The 21,812-nt window shown below is 33.5% G+C and overlaps 1 protein-coding gene and 1 pseudogene across 1 annotated transcript in view; one reads left to right on the top strand and one right to left on the bottom strand.

Moving 5' to 3' along the window:
* ARID2 (AT-rich interaction domain 2) overlaps positions 1 to 21,812 on the top strand; it is a 166,670-nt gene that overhangs the window by 59,675 nt on the left and 85,183 nt on the right. Inside the window, exon 4 of the mRNA XM_047739727.1 lies at positions 19,068 to 19,201. Coding sequence (XP_047595683.1) covers positions 19,068 to 19,201 — 134 coding nt within the window. The remainder of the gene's footprint in view (positions 1 to 19,067; positions 19,202 to 21,812) is intronic.
* On the bottom strand, positions 14,665 to 14,783 carry LOC125108047 (uncharacterized; annotated as a pseudogene).

Genomic DNA, 21,812 nt, shown 5'->3' with positions numbered 1-21,812 from the left:
TCCTTTCATATCCTTCCTGTTCCTCTTTCTGTCCCATCTACTTCCTGTCTCCCCAAATGTTCTTCCTTCCAATTTAGACTAAAACGTTTCTTTCTCAGATAACACTGCTATTACTTGGGTACCTTCTAAAGAAATGGCAACATTCTTTTTTTCTAAAAAAGCTCTTTTAGTAATTTATTACTTAGCTTAAATTTCACAATTTGCACTGCTGCCTTCTATACTCTTTTTAGATATCCGTCTAATATATTAGAGAAATGAAATCTGGTATATATGATTTCTTTTTAAACTACTTTTCCTACCACTACCAAATTATCTATATCTTGTTTTCTCCTCACTCTAGACCTAGAAGGAATAATTTCTGTACCTGTACTCTCTTTTTTTCTGTCATAAAATAAAAGCAAGACATATTTACTATAGACAGTTTAGTAAGTACAAATAAATCAGTGTTTTTAAATAAAAATTTTTACTTCTAATCCTAATTACTCTCAACATTTTATTGTATATGCTTTAAGACTTTGCATATATTTATTTATGAAATGCATACTTTAAATAAATAATATTGTCCATTGCATTTTCTCATTTTTCATTATAACATCTCAAATATTCTTTTATGTTATTAAGTATTCTTTTGCAACACCATTTTTATGGACTGCATGGAATTCTTTTCTTTTCTTTTCTTTTTTGACTGCACGGAATTCTTATGCCTAAAACTTAGTGTGCCAGTGCCCAATTGGATAGATTGTCTTTCATTCTTATAAATGGCAATGGACAACTTTGAATATATCTTTGAATACAGTTTTGAATAATATGTTTAGTTAAGGTAATTTGCTCGAGGAAAGATTTCTGAGATCAAATGGTACTCATATGTTTAATGCTCTTAATGAATATTGCTAAATTCCCCTTCAGAAAGGTTGTGCCGGTATGTATTTCCACAGTGTGTATGAGTTTCTGCTTACCCAAAACTTTGCCAAAATTGGGTGCTATAATTTTTAAACTCCTTTTACATTTCAATTTGCATTTCTTATGTCAAATATTTCCTTTTTTTTAAAAGAAATTAATTTAATCGGGGTGCCTGAGTGGCTTAGTCGGTAAGCCTCTGAATCGAGCCCCACATCCGGCTCCCTGCTCGGTGGGAAGCCTGCTTCTCCCTCACCCACTCTCACCTGCTTCCTTCCCTCTCTCGCTGTGTCTCTCTGTCAAATAAATAAAATCTTAAAAAAACAATCATTTGCTCATTTAAAAAAATTATAATATTGGTAATATTCATAATTACTTGAAATATTTTAAGATCTAAGTGTGCATGTGTGTGTACATATATGCATGTATGAGAAGTATTTTTCCAAATTATTGCCAGTCACTTATTGTTGTGGTACTTTTTGCCTTATTAGAAGTTTTAAAATCGTCATGAGATAAACATTACTTTTAATTTATGGGTGCTCCTTCTCATGCTGGGCGTTGCCTTCCCTGCTCTAATATAATACATATATTAACTTATATTTTCTTATGTGTTTTCTTTATTTTTTTAAATTTACATTTAAATCTCTAACTCGTCTGGAAATTAATTTAGTCTGTATAGTATGAGGCAAAATTTTTAATTGTTTTTCAATAGTGAATTTGTTATCTCCCCCAGTTACTTGAAAAGCTACCTTCTTATATTGGACAATGGTTTATCTCCTATTCCATTAATTTATCTCTTCATTCCATTTTTAATATGGTACCTTTTAATATATACGCTGTTTGTAATTAGCCTTTTCATTGAAGAAGTAATCAAGAGCACTGTTTTAAAAAAAAAGAAAATTCAAATAACATAAAGGGTGAGAAGGTTTCCACTATGAAGGTAACCACTATTACAGTCTTTTTATTTTATTCCAGAAATACTTTGTTCATATCCAAGTATATAGCTGATATCCTTTTCATTACATAGTGTATAACTAACTCATTTTCACAGCTACATAGTAGCCCATTTTAAGAATTTAAAAGAATAGTTTCCTGTTGTTTCAACATGTGGGTTCTTTTTCAGTCTTTTGTTGTCACAAACGATAGTAATATTGTACATCCTTATTCAATTCCTTGCCCGCATACATTCTAGAATATAGAGTACGATAAGTTTCTAGAAGTGGAATTATTGGGTTATAAACTATAATTATTTGCAAACAATATAAATCAGCCCTGTCTAATTTCTGAAGATAAGGAATTTGTAGGAAGTCAGAAAGAGTGAATCTCTCAACTCCTACTGCTACTATCTTAAATAACCCATTTTTTGTTATCCCCTAAAAATTCAGAGTTCAGTTTGGACAAAACTGATTTGTATGTCATTGTTGTAGGTGACATGAAGTAGAGAGAAACCTTTTTTTCACCCTTTTAAGCAAGTTCAGTAAGGCCCATACTCTGCTGCTTATCACTTTGGGGAATTCCCCATTAGTAGCGTTCTTAAATGCTGAGTATCCGCAAACAAACATTTCCTGCAGTCCTCATTTTTGGCTGCTTAATATCTAAATACAGCCACTTTTCTTACACATACACTTGATTCAAACAATAAAAATCTAATAAATTGGAATGATTTCTCTTGTGTCTATAAATGTACTTATTATCCACTCTCCCAAGGAGAGACAACCCAATGTTTCCTAAGTTATTCCTTCTCGCTATAAGTTCAGGATCTCTTGGTGATATTCTCTAGACAACTGTGTTCTTCGGACTATGATTATATTCCTAAAAATGGAAAGTTGGGGGCATACTGCCCAATATATAACCTAAGTGTAGTTAGATAGAAATACTCAAAAAGTAAATTTTTAATATGATAAAAGTGAAAAAATATATTTAAATTTTTATTTATTAACATATAAAAAGCCTTGGTATTTTTTTAAAAGCATACTTATTAATTTTATTGTTTATTTGCCTCCCCTATAAGAATGTTAGTCTCATTTGGATAAGGTTATTTGTCTGCTTTGTTTACTTAGTATTCCAGGCATCCAGAGCAGTGCCTAGCATGTAGTAAATGCTTAATAAATACTTGCTTAATCAATGATTGAACACTATTTTAATGAGAGCAGTAAATTCAAATTTTTTTGTTTAATAGTTTGTCATATATTGATTCAAAAGTCTGTTTGGTTTTTTTTCCAAGATTTTATTTATTTATTTGACAGAGATCACAAGTAGGCAGAGAGGCCAGCAGAGAGAGAGGAGGAAGAAGGCTCCCTGCTTAGGAGAGAGCCCCATGTGGGGCTCGATCCCAGGACCCTGAGATCATGACCTGAGCTGAAGGCAGAGGCTTTAACCCCCTGAGCCACCCAGGTGCCCCCAAAAGTCTGTTTCTATATTCAGTTTATTTTGATACTTTTCCATAGTGGAAGAATTATACATGGATGAAAATAGAACAAATGCATCATTGTATACATTTAATAAAGCAATAAATTATGATCCTCCTTTTTAAAAAATTCCATGTCCATTATGCACTATTTTTTTTTGAAACTTATTTAACATTTTCCTTCTTGTTTCAAGTCAGTTTTTCTTGCAAATTCTGGGACACTGTCACATTTTGACACATTTTATATACGGATTTAAATCAATTACTGGCTAAGTAAGGATAGTGATACATGAGGATAAATCCAAGTCTCTCTGTATAGCCTCCAAAATCAGTGAGGATCAACAAGAACAACTAAAACTGTACCAAATCCATACCCTCAGCATAACTAGACTGAATGCTACAAACTTAAGTTTCCTTTAATTGGAAAAATAAATATCAAATCCCAGCAGAGATATTTCCCCTGACACATGCATTTATGGAGAAAAAGGGCAGTTCAGGGGCGCCTGGGTGGCTCAGTGGGTTAAGCCGCTGCCTTCAGCTCAGGTCATGATCTCAGAGTCCTGGGATCGAGCCCCGCATCCGGCTCTCTGCTCAGCAGGGAGCCTGCTTCCTCCTCTCTCTCTGCCTGCCTCTCTGCCTGCTTGTGATCTCTCTGTCAAATAAATAAATAAAATCTTTAAAAAAAAAAAAGAAAAAAGAAAAAGGGCAGTTCTGAAAAAGTGGAGGAAACTAGGATTGCTCTAACATCACCATTAGGAGAAGAAACCACACCTTAAGTACAAGAGACCTGGTATATCAGAGCACTGACTCTGCAGGTCTTTGGGCTTAATAATGTATGTGATTTGGGGTAGCAGTCTTTGAAAAGTATTTTTGCTGGAGGAAAAAAGTTAAAGAGAAGAGAAAAGCACACTTTGGGTATTGGATAGTGAAGGAAAAAGAAGCAAAAAGGGGGGAATATAAAGTCCTGCAAGATAAAATAGAAACCCCTTTCTCCAAATCAGAGGACGTACATATAACTTCCTTTCAACATCACAACTAGTGGGAAAAAAAAAAAAAAATTCATCCATTAAAGAAACCATACTTTGGTACACGAACAAAAGAGAGGCTCTTAAAATAGGAATCTTGTGAACCACGTCAAAGTCGCAACAGTCAAAAGTCTCATAAATCTATGGAAAGCCACCGCTATAAGAAAACATAAGAATCAAAATCTCAGTGGATGAACACCCTTGCCTTCAAGAAAGAAAACAACCACACAGTGGAAGAAAACTGTAACACAGCTTTCCAGACTGGCTGAAATACTCTTGAACAAACATTTACAGATAGAAATAACCAACTAGAACCATAAATTTAAAAACAAAGAAACAGGAGAAATTATCCTCTGCCCCCAAACTGTAAAATCACAAAAACACCTAGGAAGAAATAAGAGGAGAGTTGGTTGAACCCAAGAAAGAGGTGGAAGAAAAAGAAAAAAAAATCATCTTAGAAATGACTTCTAAATTCCAAGATGCCCAAAAGGGAATGAACTCGACTGGAAATTTAATAAAGGGTATAGAAGAAAGTCAGAAAAATAATCATAAAAAGGAAAATGAATTAAAGAAGTAAAACAGGTAAAAGAGAAAGTGGTGGTAATGTGAGACAAAAAGAGATTCAACATATATGTATAATTGAGTTAGAAAAACTAAACAATGGGAACAAATAATATTTAAAACTATAATGTAAAAAAATTTTCCAGAAATAAAAGACCTGCATCTACACACTGAAAGGACCATAGAGTACTTGGGGAAGTTTATAGTACATAGTCAATTTTGAGTCATATTTTATAAAAGTATTAGACTCTAAAGATAAACTTTGAGAACCTCCAGGTAAATAAACAAAACAGAACAACTAATAGGCCAAGATAATTAAACTGGCACACACTTCTTAACAGAAACATACAAAGCGAAGTACCAATGGAGCAGTGTTTTCAAGAAATTAAGGAAACGGATAAACCAAAAATTTTATGTAAAGCCAAGCTGTTCTTAAATGGGAAAGGTGTGTACAGCACTGAAATTTGTTATCATGTCCTTACTTTTGACCAGGACTGTAAGAGCATTTAGTAGTATGGCTCTGATGAAACAGTGGAGGGTTCCTGACAGCATATAGCACACTATCATCCCAACAGACTGGGTTCAGCTGCCAGAAATGACAATCAGGGATTCATTAAGAAATCTAGGTGAAAGAAAAAATAAGAAGGAAGGAAGAAAAATAAATAAATCTTGGTCATTAAATTGGTTTTACATATTTTTTATCTTCTAGGAGTTTGTCACAGAACTTTAAAACCAACCATTTCCTTCCAAATATTTTTTTCTTTTTTAATAGTTACTAAGACATTCATAATTAGTATATTACATTTGATTGCAGACAAATTTTTGGGAATTTTAACCTATAAGTCTCTAGAGTTAACGTGAAATTTAACATTAGTTGAGGTAGCTCTTCCATTATATTTCAAAGTGTTGTAAATATGTGATGTATTTTTAGTTGAGGTAATCTCCAAAATACAAAGAAGTCCCAGTTACTTACAGTGAGTTTGAATTGATAAAATGTTGAAAATGTTTGATTTTTTTATAACAGGTTTATTAAATATATTTTTGAGGAAACAAACAAAAAAAGCCAAGCTGTTTTTAAACATCAAGAATAAAAAAATATTTTAAACATGTATAACTTAACAGGATAGTACACACTTGAATATTTCTTGAGGAATCCACTAGTGGATGGGCTTTATCCAACTTAGAGTTGAGTAGGAAAACATTTGCAGAAGAATCCATGGTTATTATTAAATATGTTATAATTGTAGATCTAAGTTTAAAACGTAGGTGACAACAAAGGTGAAAGAATAATATGTAAATCTTACATATTCTTACAGAGGATAAATAATGCCTGGGTGGCTCAGTGGGTTAAAGCCTCTGCCTTCGGCTCAGGTCATGATCCCAGGGTCTGGGATTGAGCCCCGCATCAGGCTCTCTGCCTGCTTCCCTCTCTCTCTCTGCCTGCCTCTCTGCCTACTTGTGATCTCTGTCAAATAAATAAAATCTTAAAAAACAAAAAAAGAAAAGAAAAAAATGTAAAAAAAATAAAGGAGGAGGTAAAGAGGAAAGTAGGAAAAGCTTATTGATTGTTGTAAAGCTGTAGTTGGGAATGAAAAGATACTATTGAAAGTTGACATATACTAGGTGATAATAAGAAAATGAGATTAAGGCACTGTAAATGTATAAGTACATAGGTAACCAGTGGAACAAAAACAAGACCTTCCTAAATGCAGAAAAAGCAATTTTAAAACAAAATAACAAAGAAAGTGAATATATGGGGCGCCTGGGTGGCTCAGTGGGTTAAAGCCTCTGCCTTCGGCTCAGGTCATGTTCCCAGGGTCCTGGGATCAAGCCCCACATTGGGCTTTCTGCTCTACAGGGAGCCTGCTTCCTCCTCTCTCTCTCTCTCTCTCTCTCTCTCTGCCTGCCTCTCTGCCTACTTGTGATCTCTATCTGTCAAATAAATAAATAAATAAATCTTTTTAAAAAAATGAATACATAAATCACCTTTATTCACTGCTTCAGCTGTAACCCGCAAGTTTTAGTTTCCTTTTTTTTGTATAAATTTGGTTTTCATACTGAAAATACATTCATAGATAGTTAATAAAAATGGGTAAATAGTAAGTGTTTAAAATTAATAAAATCAAGAATGTGGAAGAATAAACCTAAAGTGGTTTATTCTTTCACAAAAAGAAGCAAATGAAACTGTGTTTCAAATGATACTGGTCTAAAGTCAAAAGGAACTGTAATTATTTTGAATTCTAGGTTTGTTTGCTATAGGGCTGAGCAAATGTGCAATTTTAGTGGGAAAAACATTATCTAGATTTTTCACTATCAGAGAAGAAAGTTAAAAATATGAAAGGGGAAAACTGTGGTGTTGAATTGACAATAGAGGTATAAATATAATCTTATCCTTTTATAGAGATACAAAAATGGATTTATACATACTAATAATTATACTAAAAGGGCCTCGAAGAAAGATACCTCTATAAGCAGTGAGCATAGCTAGTCTTTAGGTATTGGGTTCTAAATATCATTCCTCATTAAAAAGAAGCAGTGTTCCTTGGAGAAAAGAGTGATGCTAGTATGGAAGCAGGGAAAATGCAAGATAAGCCTGTTCTATCTTATTCTACAAAGCAAGAAACTGCTCAAAAAATGATAGGGCTACATCAAAAGATAGAGGAGGTGGCTTGAAAGGGCTCCCATTGGCCAAAGCTGGAACACTTTGAACATTAGAATAAATAATGATAGGAATATAATATTTTTGAAATAATCCATGATGTTATAAGTAACTGAATAAATGGGAGAGGATGGGAAGAGCTCACTTACAGTAGAATGAATGCCAGCTAATAAATGTGGAAGGAATAATGGAGTTAAGGAAAAATCACCATTACAGTAATAATCCGATTCAGGCAAGAATCCTCAATGGTTGCTAAAACTAGTGGGTGAAAGTTTGGTAAGGAACAGGTTATTTAGATAACTTCAAAGTGTTCTCCCATAAGTTACTTATTAATTTCCAAAAGGAAAAGAGTAAGTTCCTAGTGATTTAACCTAGTAATTCCAATCTTACAAAGTAATCAAAGTTAACAGTATGATCAGTGGTACATAATATACTTCCTTATAATATACACTAGGATATGCATTCATTTCCGTGGTATTCCTGCCAAAGGTGCATTCTCTGTATCTAATTTCATTATAAAGAAACCTCAGACAAAGCTAAATTGATGGACTTTCTACAGAGTAACCACCCTCTACTCTTGAAAAATGTCAAGCTTGTTAAAAATAAGGAACAGTAACTTAATTTTAAATGGTTCAGGAAAAACTCTGGGGGTGGGGAGGGTTGCAGTGCTGTGGGTGTGTACATGTGTGGGCAGAGGGAGGAGGAGACAATGAGAAAATGAGAATATGATAAAGCAACTAAACAACATGTAAACAATTGGTACATCTGGATTGAGGACATGAGTTCTTTGAAGTATTTCTATGACTGTTAAGTATAGAATTATATCAACATAAAAGTTGTCTTAAAGGGTTCAAAGCCCACAGAATTTGGTGGAGGTTTTTTGTTTTTTTTTAACAGTTTTGGAAAATTCCTTTTCCTACGGCAGTGTAAATATGGAAGTTTTAATGTATGATACATGCACAATATTTTCAACAAGATCATATCATGGAAGGAAATTCGCTTTTAAAAAACATCCTTTTGGGGCACCTGGGCAGCTCAGTTGGTTAAGCATCCAACTCTTGGTGTTGGCTCAGGTCATGATCTCAGGGTTGTGGGACCAAGCCCCGTGGCAGGCTCCCCACTCAGCTGGGAGTCTGCTTGAGATTCTTCCCCTCTGTCCTTCTCCCTGCATGCACACACACTCTCTCAAATAAGTAAAATCTTGAAAAATAAAATAAAAAATAAAAGGCATCCTTTTTAAGAAAATGTTCTCTCCACAGAATGAATTTCTTTTTTAAAGTAATTACTTTATATTGATTTTGTTGTTGTTGTTGTTGTTGTTGTTGTTGTTTTACTTTAAAGGGTTGATAAGGTGTCTTTGTTTTGTTTTTTTAAATTATCTGTTAGGTAAGATAACTGCTCATCACCTAATGCTGTCATGAGAAAATCAGCAAATTTGGGAATTTTTAAAAAGTGAAGTGTAGGGGCGCCTGGGTGGCTCACTGGGTTAAGCCGCTGCCTTCGGCTCGGGTCATGATCTCGGGGTCCTGGGATCGAGCCCCGCATCGGGCTCTCTGCTCAGCGGGGAGCCTGCTTCCTCCTCTCTCTTTGCCTGCCTCTCTGTCTGCTTGTGATCTCTCTGTCAAATAAATAAATAAAATCTTTAAAAAAAAAAAAAAGTGAAGTGTATAACTCTCAAAATTGGCAGCATTTTTAATTACTCTTGACTAGGATATCCATTTGACCTCTCTGGTACAAAATATTTTTCTTATCACTTCACATCTCATTATGAAATACGTTTGAAGATTTTTCTGTGTTTCAAAGACCTTGTTTTTATATAATTGACCCCATTGACATCATCCTGAAGCATTTTTGGCACTTCTGACTTCCAGCTTCTTTGCTGCATTATCCTGCCTATAAATGATGCAATAAATGCTTTTTACAGGTCTTTTAATCTTCCTTTTTTCCCTTCCTTCTGCCTGCTTTCTCTTTCATCTTCCTTAGCTCCCTTCCCCCTGCTTCTACTTCCCTTTCCCAGTTAAAGCAGCTGCTTCTTCATTTTGGTTTTAAGTAGAATTAACATGTTTTCCTGAAATTCTTTTTTTCTAAAATCATTTGCTTTTGAGAATATATCCTCTCTGGTACAGCTTTCCTTTAATGACTCACCAAAAAGTAGTTTTTTGCGAATTTCATTTTTGAAAGAGAATCTAGGAAATACTTATAAGCTCAGATATGTTAGAAACATCTGTACTTGAATTCAGCTATATAGAAAACCTCCCACGCAATATAATTTGCTCTAATCCTTGTTTTTTCAACTCCTCAGTAGTGTTTTCTTACCATTTCCCAACAGTATTTGTTTTGTTGACATATTTTCCATGTATTAATTTAGCCTTTTTTATCATGAGAAAATGAAGATATGTTTCCCCAGTGATAGTGGATTTGGCCCATTGAAGGGCTCTTATAAATATTTATCAGTACACTTGCTTGAAATAATATTTATTTTTTAATTTTAAAAAGTTTTGGTTAGATTTTAAAAAGTGTTAAAAAGGATTTGGTTTTCCAATGACTTGAAAAATATTACTTAGAAAAATGTAGAAGCTTGTCTTCAAATTTTGGAGTTTTAAACATTTGGAAATCATCAGTAACATAAAAAGTACAACATTAACCTAGGACAAGGTTCATAATCAATGCTAATCCACATTAAGGTATTTTATTTTTTGATAATTTAGAAATTTTTGGCCTACTTCTTTTATATCTATCTGATCACATTGCCATTGTTTTGTAATGGAAGTATCAGCTTTGCTTTTTTCTTGTTTAATTTTGCTGCATTATTCAAATTGTAGCTTCTTTGAAGAAATCTATTTAATCTCTTTTGTGAGAAATAGTTTAATTAAAATTAGATAATATTGTCTTTAAATTCCCTAAACCTTGACATACATAGACATTATTAGTACCTAATGATTAAGGCTCCAGTGGTCAAAGGCTGTTAAATTAATAGGAATTCCACTCTTAGCTCCTCTACATTGGTTAACATCAGATGAGTAACATATGGACTGTCAGTGAGGAAGGAAGGAGGTAATGTGGATCCATAAATTAAATATCTTTCCCTATTGGAATATTTTGTTTGTGTGCCCCGTTTTTTTTTTAAGATTTTATTTGTTTATTTAACAGAGAGAGATCACAAGTAGACAGAGAGGCAGGCAGAGAGAGAGAGAGGGAAGCAGGCTCCCTGCTGAGCAGAGAGCCCGATGCGGAACTCGATCCCAGGACCCTGAGATCATGACCTGAGCTGAAGGCAGCGGCTTAACCCACTGAGCCACCCAGGCGCCCTGTGTGCCCCATTTTGAAGGGTACTCTTCTACAGAAGCAAGTATCCTGGATCAAGTTGAGGTATAATATTCTGAGAAAGACTGTATTGAGAAAGGAGGTAGATAGGGAATTCTTTGTTGTATATGGTACAACCAGAGGGGCCATAGGACAGATCCAAAAATAGCAGTATTCTAGAATTCTTCGTTAGTTTTTTTCAATGAAGCATTGGTGCTTAATTTTATTAAATAAACTTTGGCATCCTTTGTTTAGATAATATTTTTTCTTGATCTGTGAGTTTGGTGTTATAAAATTTTTAATATTGAACTATTACTGGATTTCTGTAACAAAATCTTATCTTGCTTTTTTGCTTGGTCTTTATGTACCATTTATAAATGTAGTCTTTTTTTTTTTACCTGTAGTTTTTATAAAGTTTGTCAGATTTTGCTAGATTACAGTTTTCAAGGAGCTTCTAATCATTTTCTGTAATTGGAAACATTTTATATGGCAATGAAAATACTTGTTTTATTTGAAAGTTTGAAATAACAATACTTTTTTTTCCAGTGTTTAAATTTTTTTAAAATTATGAAATACATATAAAATAAATATGAAAAAGCTTAATATATGCAGGCTTATCTACACCCAAACAACAATAACAACAACAAAACTACTAATACCTTTGAAACTGCTTGTGTTTCTTTCTTTATTGCATTTCTCTTTTATTTTATTTTATTTTATTTTTTTTAGATTTTATTTATTTATTTGACACACAGAGAGAGAAATCACAAGTAGTCAGAGAGGCAGGCAGAGAGAGAGGGGGAAGCAGGCTCTCTGCAGAGCAGAGAGCCCGACGCGGGACTCGATCCCAGGACCCTGAGATCATGACCTGAGCCGAAGGCAGAGGCCTAACCCACTGAGCCACCCAGGCTCCCTGCATTTCTCTTTTAAAGGATAAATCCTAATTTATTTTCTAAGTGCTAATTGTTATATGGCTTTTCTTTGTGGTTTTAACACTCACTTATCTATTTCTAAATAATATATGTAAATCTTTTTGCTTGTTTATGATTTTTATATAAGTGGAATCATAATGTAATCTTTGGAGATTATTTTTTTTAACAATTTATTGTTGGCCATTTGAATCAGTCCATGTTAGTTTCTAATTTTCACTGCTAATATTTAATTGCATGAACATGCCACGGTGTGTGTATTTATATTATTGTTAATGAATATTTGGGTTGTTTCCAGTTTTTACTGGGCTATATGCTTAAGAATGTAATTGGCTGCATTATAGGGTGATCTTTTTTTTTCTCCTTTTCTCTGTATATTATATACAGTAATACTTTTATTTCCGTATAGTGGTTTGGAAAATAATTAGTCTGATTTTAATTATGCTGTTAAACACTTGGAAAAATGGGAAACACAGCTAAGAACATATTATCCTTCATTTTAACAGTAAAAATTAACCCATTTTGTTCAGTCTTTCAGTATAAGCATCAGAGTACAGTTTTAATTCTTGCTACCTTCTACTTCTTTCTCTCCTAAAGTTCTTTCTCTTTCTTTTTACTACTTCTTCATCTTTTAAAGTTTTTCAACTTCTTATCAGGAAACTTTTTTTCAAATTATTTTAATGTTTCACATTTTTTATGTTCTCCTTTTGTAGCCAATGGCATTTATATTCTTTTTTGTAATGTAATAGTTATGATTGAGTTTAATGTCTTAAGTAGTTTCCGTACATGTTGTCAGTCACCTGTATTGCTATTTAACCATTTCTTAATTTTGATTCTTCTATTCATTAGACTATAGTCACCCCCTTGCACAACATGATTTGAGCTTCACAGGTTCACTTGTATATGGATCTTTTGTACAGTACACTACTATAAATGTATTTTCTCTTATGATTTTCTTAATAGCATATTTTCTCTAGCTTATGATATTGTAAGAATACAATATATAACGTGTATATAAAATCTCTCAGTTTACTGTTTATGTTATGGGTGAGGCTTCAGGTCAACAAGCTATTAGTAATTAAGTTTTTGGGAATTCAGAAGTTAATATGCAGATTTTTGATTGTGTGGACATCAGTGCCCCTAACCCCTGTGTTGTTCATGGGTGAGTTGTACTTATTTGAGTGGTATTTTTTCCCCACAGGGCTATATTGCTTTATTCTGAGTCTTTACATGTCAAAAAATGAATTTCTTTTGTCTTAATTGAGCAACATGGTTAGGTAGGGATTTCTTGTGAAATAAGTTTCCTCCTCAAAATTCTAATATTTGCTCATTATCTTCTAGCTACTAATTTTGAAGAGAAGTCAAAGTCTAGTCCAACTGTTCCGTATAACTTTTGGGGAGTGGCAATGGTTCTGAAAACTTGTAGGAATCTTTATCTTTGAAGCTTAAATCTTTTATCAGGATATATCTGATTGTTTTTCCCTTTTCAGTAATTTTTGCCTGGTGACCCATGTACCCTGACACCCCAGCTCCAGAGAGCTCTTTGATATACACATTACATATTCTAGCTAAAGAAATTCTTTTATTATGAAAATGATTATCACTTCCATTCCATTTATTCAGTCTTTCCTTCAGGACCACTGCATGTGGTTTTTTGTTTTTTTGTTTTTGATTTATGTTTGCTCTCCTGTTTATATATATATATCTCATTTTTATCTACCAGTTTCATTAGTTCTGTTCTTTTCCATGTGGAACAGTTTCTGAAGCTTGCCTTCTTCATTTCCCAGTTGATTTTCTGCATTGTCATTTTTGGGAGGACAATCCTGGGCAGAGAAATTTCATTACCTTTATAGTTTCCAAGCCACCACAATTTTTGTACCTGCTGTGTTTATAGAGCACATCAATAGAGATCCAGTTATCTGATAACACGTGATGACAGTCTTTCCATGCTGGTGCTTTTCATAGGAACCCACACTCCTGGTGTCTTTGTGTTCATTTTGACAAAGAAGCTATAAGGTGAAAATTATTTTTGGTTTTAAAATTTTTTAATTTAGGGACGCCTGGGTGGCTCAGCGGGTTAAGCCTCTGCCTTCCGCTCAGGTCATGATCCCAGTGTCCTGGGATTGAGCCCCGCATCAGGCTCACTGCTCTGCTGGGAACCTGCTTCCTCCTCTTTCTCTCTCTGCCTGCTTATGATCTCTGTCTGTCAAATAAATAAATAAAATCTTTAAAAATAAAATAAAAAATTTTAATTTAAATTCAATTTAATTAACATATGTTGTATTATTAGTTTCAGAGGTAGAATTCGGTGATTTAACAGTTGCATCTAACACCCAGTGCTTATTATATAAAGTGCCCTTCTTAATGCCCATTACCCAGATACCCCATTCCTCCACCCACCTCCCCCTCCAGCAACCCTCAGTTTATTCCCCATGATTAAGAGTCTCTTATGGTTTGTCTCCCTCTCTGATTTCATCTTATTTTTCCTTCTCTTCCCCGACAGTCCTCTGTTTTGTTTCTTAAATTCCACGTATCAGGGAGATCGTATGATAATTGTCTTTCTCTGACTGAGTTATTTCACTTAACCATAATACCCTCTAGTTCCATGCACATCATCGCAAATGGCAAAATTTCATTCTTTTTGATAGCTGAGTAAAATTCCATTGTATATACATACCACATCTTCTTTATCCATTCATCTGTCAGTGGACATCTGGGCTCTTTCCATATTTTGGCTATTGTGGACATTGCTGCTATAAATATTGGGGCGCATGTGCCCTGTAAGGTGAAATTTATAAAGGACTTTACCTCCCTGCACAACCACTGAGTTCAACTCGACTTTCTGTATGTTCTTTTTTCAAATAATTGACACTCTCTGGATCCCATTATCAGACGCACCCTCACTTTCCATTCAACCTTCAGTGGTTGAAGGAAATCCAATTAGCAATAATCCAAGCCTCGGATAAACCTCATTGGCTACGATACTGCCACTGCGCAAAGCTGGTTGAAAGAAATCCAAATTGAACTTTCCTGTATGTTTTCTGGCCTAGGATCTCCTTCACTAGATCACATTACTCTCTCAAGAAGTGTTTTGCAACTTAGTCTTGTAGATCCTTGAAGTTGCTTTTCATGGATCAGAAATTCTATAAGTTTTTAACTTACAAATAATGCTGTATTCCTCTATTTTTATCCTTTTAGGTCATTATGATCAGATTTAAGGGAAGAGATGAATATGGGTCCTTGAACTGTCATCTTTAACTAAAAACAGTTCAAAAAATTGTTATATAGAAGTGTTCCAATCATATACATTTTATTTTTTTTCCCTTGATCCAAGAATAATCAAGAATTTTCTTGAGTGTTGTTGTTGTTAATGTCATTTTTAATTTCCAAGAGTTTTACCAGAATATTTACAGTTGAAATTATATGATATCTGAGAATTACTTTAAAATAATCTGAGAGAGGATTGTGAAGATAAATTGCATATGGGTTTGGAATTTTATATCATGAAAGTTATTTTTAATTATCCAAGAGTTTAGTTTCTTTGAGTTACATTGTGGTTAGAGAATGTGCCTATATAATATTTAATCTTAAATTTATTATGGTGTTCTGTGTGAATTGATATATGATCAGTTTTGTAGTTTCCATGGAGTTTTGAAAAGAAAATCATTGTATGTCTAGTAAATCAATCTTCTTGGTGATTATACTCAAATTTTCTACAGCCTAATTTTTTTGTTTACTTGGTCTGTCAGATATTGTAAGAGGTTTAATTTTCCCATATTCATAATAATACTGTCCATATTATTTGATGCTATTTTTAAATGAACTCTTAATCCATCCCTCTGTATTATATTTCTATCAGTCACATTCATTAAGTTTTTAATTAAACTGTGCCATTTAAAATAATTTCTATATTATATGCCAACTTTTCACATTTGCCTTCCTCTAAGTCTGTAACCTGTGACGGAGAATCTACTGTAAAGTAAGTTAAGGCCAAGTTGAAGAAAAAGAAGATAAAACTCATCCCACCTCAATCTCTTCCTGTCTCGATTCCAGTATTTTACAAGTCTTGAGTTAAATATGTAATGTATGAGGCAGATTACTGTAAGAGCTCAGTAAATACTTGCTTGATTAATATATTAACTATTCAATGTGATGTCATTGACTTTACAAGATAGAGAGTGAAATATAGTCTAGCATTTATAATTTAAATGAGTGAACACAGAATATCTCTCAGTGTATAAGCTCAAGGTGATGATGGAGAATTATATTGGAAAACTTAGACTTTGAAATGTAACTCTGTATTTTAGCTGCTCTTATCTGTTACTACTTTTTAGTTTTTAGAAGTATATAACTCCTTGAAAAGCCAAATACTTTGTACTTGTTTATTGAGAAAGACAAGAGATCAAAACTGTGTGCCAAAACCTTAGTTGAACAAAGAAGTGTTGGGTCTCAGTTGGAAATATTTAATCATGACAGAACAAATACTGGTCCTCAAGCCAGGAACATAAAAATTTCAAAAATCATAATAATTTGCCTACACCACAGATTTTAGGGGAGTGAAATTAAGAACATGTTTAGAGGAATAGGAGTAGAACATGTCAAGGAGTCAGAGGTCATTTTTTAATATTTTAAGAAAAATTGAATTATAAAAGTTTGCATGTGTATAATACGCTGTTTATTATGAGTATATAGTGCTTTTGTTGTTATCAAGCTCTGTATTGCTTGGACTCCATTTTGGGTATTTGGGAAGGAAAAATCATATTTATGGTCCTTCTTTACTAGTAATATTGTTTTCTTTCCCAGCTGTAATAAAAAACATAAATTTTAAATCTTCTGTGCTCAGTTATGACTAACAAATTTATAGAAAGAACCTTAAAAATATTATAATTAAAGATTTTTATTTTAAAATTCTTTATCTTCGTTGTTTTGATTCTATTTTGATAAATATTATTTAATAAAGATTATTTATCTGTAGTTTTCTAACCATTCCAATTCCAAAAGACTGTACTCTCTAAATACCTCTGTCAATACTATTTCCTGAGTGATGTGGATAATCACTCATTTGCAGAAAATATGTCACATAATTTATGAGCAGCTGTTTGTGTCTGTATTTATATATACACTTCTTTTTATGATATCTGCATTAGAAACCCAAAAAGAATAGACTTGATTTCTTTACCTATTTAAAAATGTCCATTGTCAGTCTATCCTGGAGAGAGATGGCTTCTTTTTAATCATCCTTTTGTTTTATGTTTTTAGACTATAAATCTATCTGCTGGGTGACATCCCCAGGATCAGGGTGAAATATATTCTCTCCTCAGTGCTCAAGGGTATATCTGCACATATGTGTCTGCTTTAGTATGCTGTATCTCCAACACTAAAGAAAAGTGTTGGATTCATTAGCTATCAAACTGCCAGCTAGGAAAGAGTTCCTTGCTCAAATTGAGTTTATATGAAGAACTTAGAAGGAGGGGAAAGGGACAGTTCAGTTCCTTTCCAGGCTCAAAGATGTGAATTATTGTGCCTTGTAAAGCTGAAAAGGGAAAATAAGGAATGGTAACGATTTTCAGTGTCATTAGTTTTTATATTTGTAAAATTGTAGTTTGCATTGATCCCACCTTGAAAGTTAAGATTTGGTACTCAGAATAATACTTCCAAAATCATTGTATTTCTTCATTGATAACCCCCCCTTTCTCATTTCAGCTGTCTATAACTAAAAAGCAAAGGGTTGGGTAGCTGTAGGACTTTGAAAATAGCTACTAATGGATTTAGTACCTGCTTGGATCAGGACTGGTAAAAGGGTTGATCTGTAAAATAATCACATCTAGAACTTTTCTATGGCAAATATAAGTCATTGTATTAATCAGTTCAACTTCTGATTTGTGAAGTGCAGTAACAAGTTTGTTAGCTACAGTGTTGTACTTGACAGGGGTTTGACCAGTTTTTTCAGTATTTTAAAAGTTTACCTGGGAATCTTATTTTAAACTGGTAGGTGATGATAGATTGAGAATTTGGAAACTTCATTGTAATTGATGTCTTGAGGATGAATCGGGGCACCTGCGTGGCTTAGTCATTTGACTGTCCCAGCTCTTGGTTTTGGCTCAGGTCATGTCATCATGGGTGGTGGAATCCAGCCAGCCTGGCAGGAGGGGTTGGGGGGAGGTCTGGGCTGAACGGGGAGTCTGCTTGTAGATTCTCTCCCTCTGTCCCTCCCTGTACTCACACTCCTTCTCTCTCTCTCTCTCTCTCAAATAAATAAATATTTAAAAAGAAGAGAGAGAGCATTAGGGGCACCTGGGTGGCTCAGTTGCTTAAGCGTCTGCCTTGGGCTTCAGTCGTGGGATCAAGCCCACCTCAGGCTTCCTGCTCAGCAGGGAGTCTGCTTCTCCCTCTGCACCTCCTCCTCTCCGCTCATACATGCACTCTCTCGCCCTCTCCTTCTCTCTCTGAAATAAATAAAATTTTTAAAAAATAAAATAAAATAAAAATTTTAAAAGAGGATTAATCATATCTAGTAGTGGTAATACAGTAGGGGATATAGGAACTATCTTATAAATTAGTTAAAATATATTAGGCTATCAAAAAAATATATATTAGGCTATCACTTTTGGATGGGAGTTTATTTAGAATGAGCATACCATTTCCAATGTCTGTCCAGAGAAAATATTCAAATAAGTGCATAGATTAAGTTTATTGCTGTTACATCATTTGTAATAGCAAAAAGCAAAACTTGAAAGTAGTTATACACTAGAGATCTAGTTAAATTATGATGTATGAATAGGATCAAATATTGTGCAGCTTTAAGAAAAACAAGCAGTACTAACGTACTTACATACTTAGATCTATAAAATATATCATTAAATAAAATTAGGCACAGAAAATATAGTATTCCAGTATGCATGTGAACCTGATGAGTGAGACTGGGGGTTGAGGATGGACCTAGGATTAGAGAATCTTCTCATTTTCACTTGGCTTTTAAATGACTTCATATAATTTTTTTAATCAATAAATCAAATGTTCTCCCATTCATGTACATGTGTTTGTCTTTGATATTTGGGTAATGGTGTGGTCTTTCTGAAAATATAAGAACACTTAGAAGCATTGCATTGAGTTTGTCTGCAGTACCACTGTTGAAGTGCTGTTTCCCTAATATGAGGCTTGTGGTATCTTAACTCTTTTTTAAATTTAGGGGCTCTGGGGAAGGAAAACAGATACATGTGGTAAGAGTTAAAAAATAAGATGTAAATCTGTTTGTAAAACTCAGCTGTGTTGTTTTTCTGTTTCAGTTACCTAGAAAAGTACGAGAAAGTTCATCATTTTGGGGAGGATGATGATGAGGTACCACCAGGCAATCCAAAGCCACAGCTTCCTATTGGTGCAATTCCATCTTCCTACAATTACCAGCAACACAGTGTGTCAGGTAAGTATCATTGGAGATTGTCCAGCTTTGAATTAGGAAAATAGACATCATCCAGTGAATTAATCCTTTACTTTGTACATGCAACTTTCAAAGATCAACACCTAATTGGTATCAGTGCCCTTTCTGAATAGACTTTATAAGATTTTTAGTCATAGGAATTTTCAGAGTTACAAATATCTGTACTTTCAAGTGAAGTTTTTTCCTTATTTTTTTAACTAATGGTCAGTTTAATTTGAATAGTCACTAAAATGAGAAGAGGGAGGTTGTATAGGGTTAGGGAGGTCAAGACTACTTAGCATCTACTGGATTTTCTACAATTACTGGAACTTCCAGCATCAGAATTCCACAGAAATGTTTCTATTTGAGTATTTTTTCCTAAGGTACCACAGATAAGATTTTTCTTTTTCATTTAAGTCATTCTTATAATAGTTACAGAGGAATCTGCAGCTAAAAAGAGCAGGACTCAAATTGAAAATGATTAGGTTGAGAGTTTAATAAAAAAGTTATTGAGGCAGAGTCAATAGGGGTTCCTAGTTTAGTAGCTTTGAGTGTTGGGACTGTGTTGACTAGGAAGGGAACTCTGAAGAGACAAGCATCTCTTTTCTTCAGTCACCAACATTTGGCCTAAAAAAGAAGAGATAAGTCTTTTTAAGGGTATTTTCTTGATAAAATTTACAATTTTTTAGATATTTATTATTCTTTATTGGTGGTAGTCCCAGTCTCTTATAGATAATCTGTCACTAGATTTCAGCTTTCTCATTGTATCAGTATCACTAATTTTATTATCCATTATCTATTTTCAAAGTTTCTTTCATGTTGTATTTGACTCCGTATTTCTTTCCCAGTCTGTAATAACTAAAGAAACAGAATCTCCTAGAATCTGATCATTACTAGAAGAGTCTTCGTCATCTGATGCTTTTGTATAATGGGGTGGAAGTTGGTGGCAATGAGTACAAACCAAACCTCACTTTGTTTTTAATGAGTAGTTAATTACCTCAAGAACCAAGATTAAAGGAGAACATTCTAAGTCACCATGTAAAAATCTTGCTAATAGTTTAAGCTGATAAAATAAAATGGGGTGACTTATTAGGTGATACACTCTCTGTTTCTGGAAAGGGCTAATGACCATTACTGAATTCAAGGATGTTATACAGGGTATTCCTGCATTGAATGAGACATTATACTAATGATCTTTAAGACCATTTTCAACTTTATATAACTGTGTTTTATGTATATTACAGTAATAACAGAACTGTTCATTTTTTTAGCTTAATACAGTTTGGTGTCTGCTATTACAACTCCCTAAGCTGACCCATTTCTACTTTTGATCTTGTTTAGAATGAAATTTTTTCTGGATATTTTTTTCTTTTCTTTCCTTCCCTAATTAAACTGATTACCTCAAGAGAAAAAGATGTGAGATAATCCTGGTATTTCAGAAGCCTAACGAAAGTCATTGATAGAGTGATTATTGCAAGTTAAGGGTATGACAGAATTGCTTAACTTGGTGTTAGAATAACTCCTTTCTGATATACTGTCATATATGTGCCTTTTTTTAAAAGGAGAATCTGAGCAGTTACACAACATGTAGTATGTTTAACAAAATCAGGATTGGGGGCTAATGAAAGGAAAGAAAGAAGGAATTGCTGGGGAACATCAGACTATAATATATCTAATTCACACTGAAAAGAGGTAGATTTTTAGAGCAGCATTTATGAATTTGAAGGTGCTTTTTTAAGGAAGAGGCATAACAACATTATGACAGTGTTTGAAAATTAATGTGATTATCAATATACAAAACAAATCCTTTATTAAGATGCTTTTCAGTTGTCACTGAGGTAAATAGAGTAAGCTTCATACCTGTCAATGTGTGTGTGTGTCTGTGTATTTTAAATAAACACCAAATTAGACTTACATAGTGGTAGATTAGGAGCCTTCAGGAAATTTTAATTAGAACCTATAGAAGATTTGTGACTACATCTTCGGTCATACAGTCTTATTGCTCTCTTTGTAGGTTAGGACAAATGTATTTGGATCAGTATATTTATCTAGAGATATTAAGAAAAACTATTTTAAAATAATATTTTGAAATAATCATTTTCAATTGACAGTAGCTCTAGGACATTTGGCATGGAGTGCAGTTTTAGTTGATGTAATATTGTACATTGATAGAATATGGGACCAGATTTTTCCTTAAAGAAACTTACTCCAGCTTTAAGTGGCAAAAGAAATATTGAGTAGATTTTGCCTGGAGTTTTAGGATTATTAAACACTAGCATCAATATATGACAGTTTTGTCATTTATTTGCATAGTTTTCATACTTTTCCTTACCACAGATACCTAATCCTTTCTTTTTTTTTTTTTTTTTTTTTTTTTTTTTTTCTAATCCTTTCTTTGCTTTCCTTCTTTCCCTATTTTGTTGTTGTTGGTATTCATTTGGATACAGTCAGTTCTGCAGAATTATAGGGAGATTATTAAGTAATTTTTTGTTCATCTTACATTTTAAAATTAAAATAAAAAATTAATTTTTAAGTTAAAATATATTAAAAATTTATATGCAATATCTTTAGTAGAAAAATTATGAAGACAAAGTTGACAAATGACAACTCACTG

The sequence above is a fragment of the Lutra lutra genome, chromosome 8, assembly GCF_902655055.1.
Source record: "Lutra lutra chromosome 8, mLutLut1.2, whole genome shotgun sequence".
Lineage (NCBI taxonomy): Eukaryota > Metazoa > Chordata > Mammalia > Carnivora > Mustelidae > Lutra > Lutra lutra.
The sequence above is the reverse complement of the archived record's forward strand: the minus strand, read 5'-3'. Positions and strand labels throughout refer to the sequence as shown.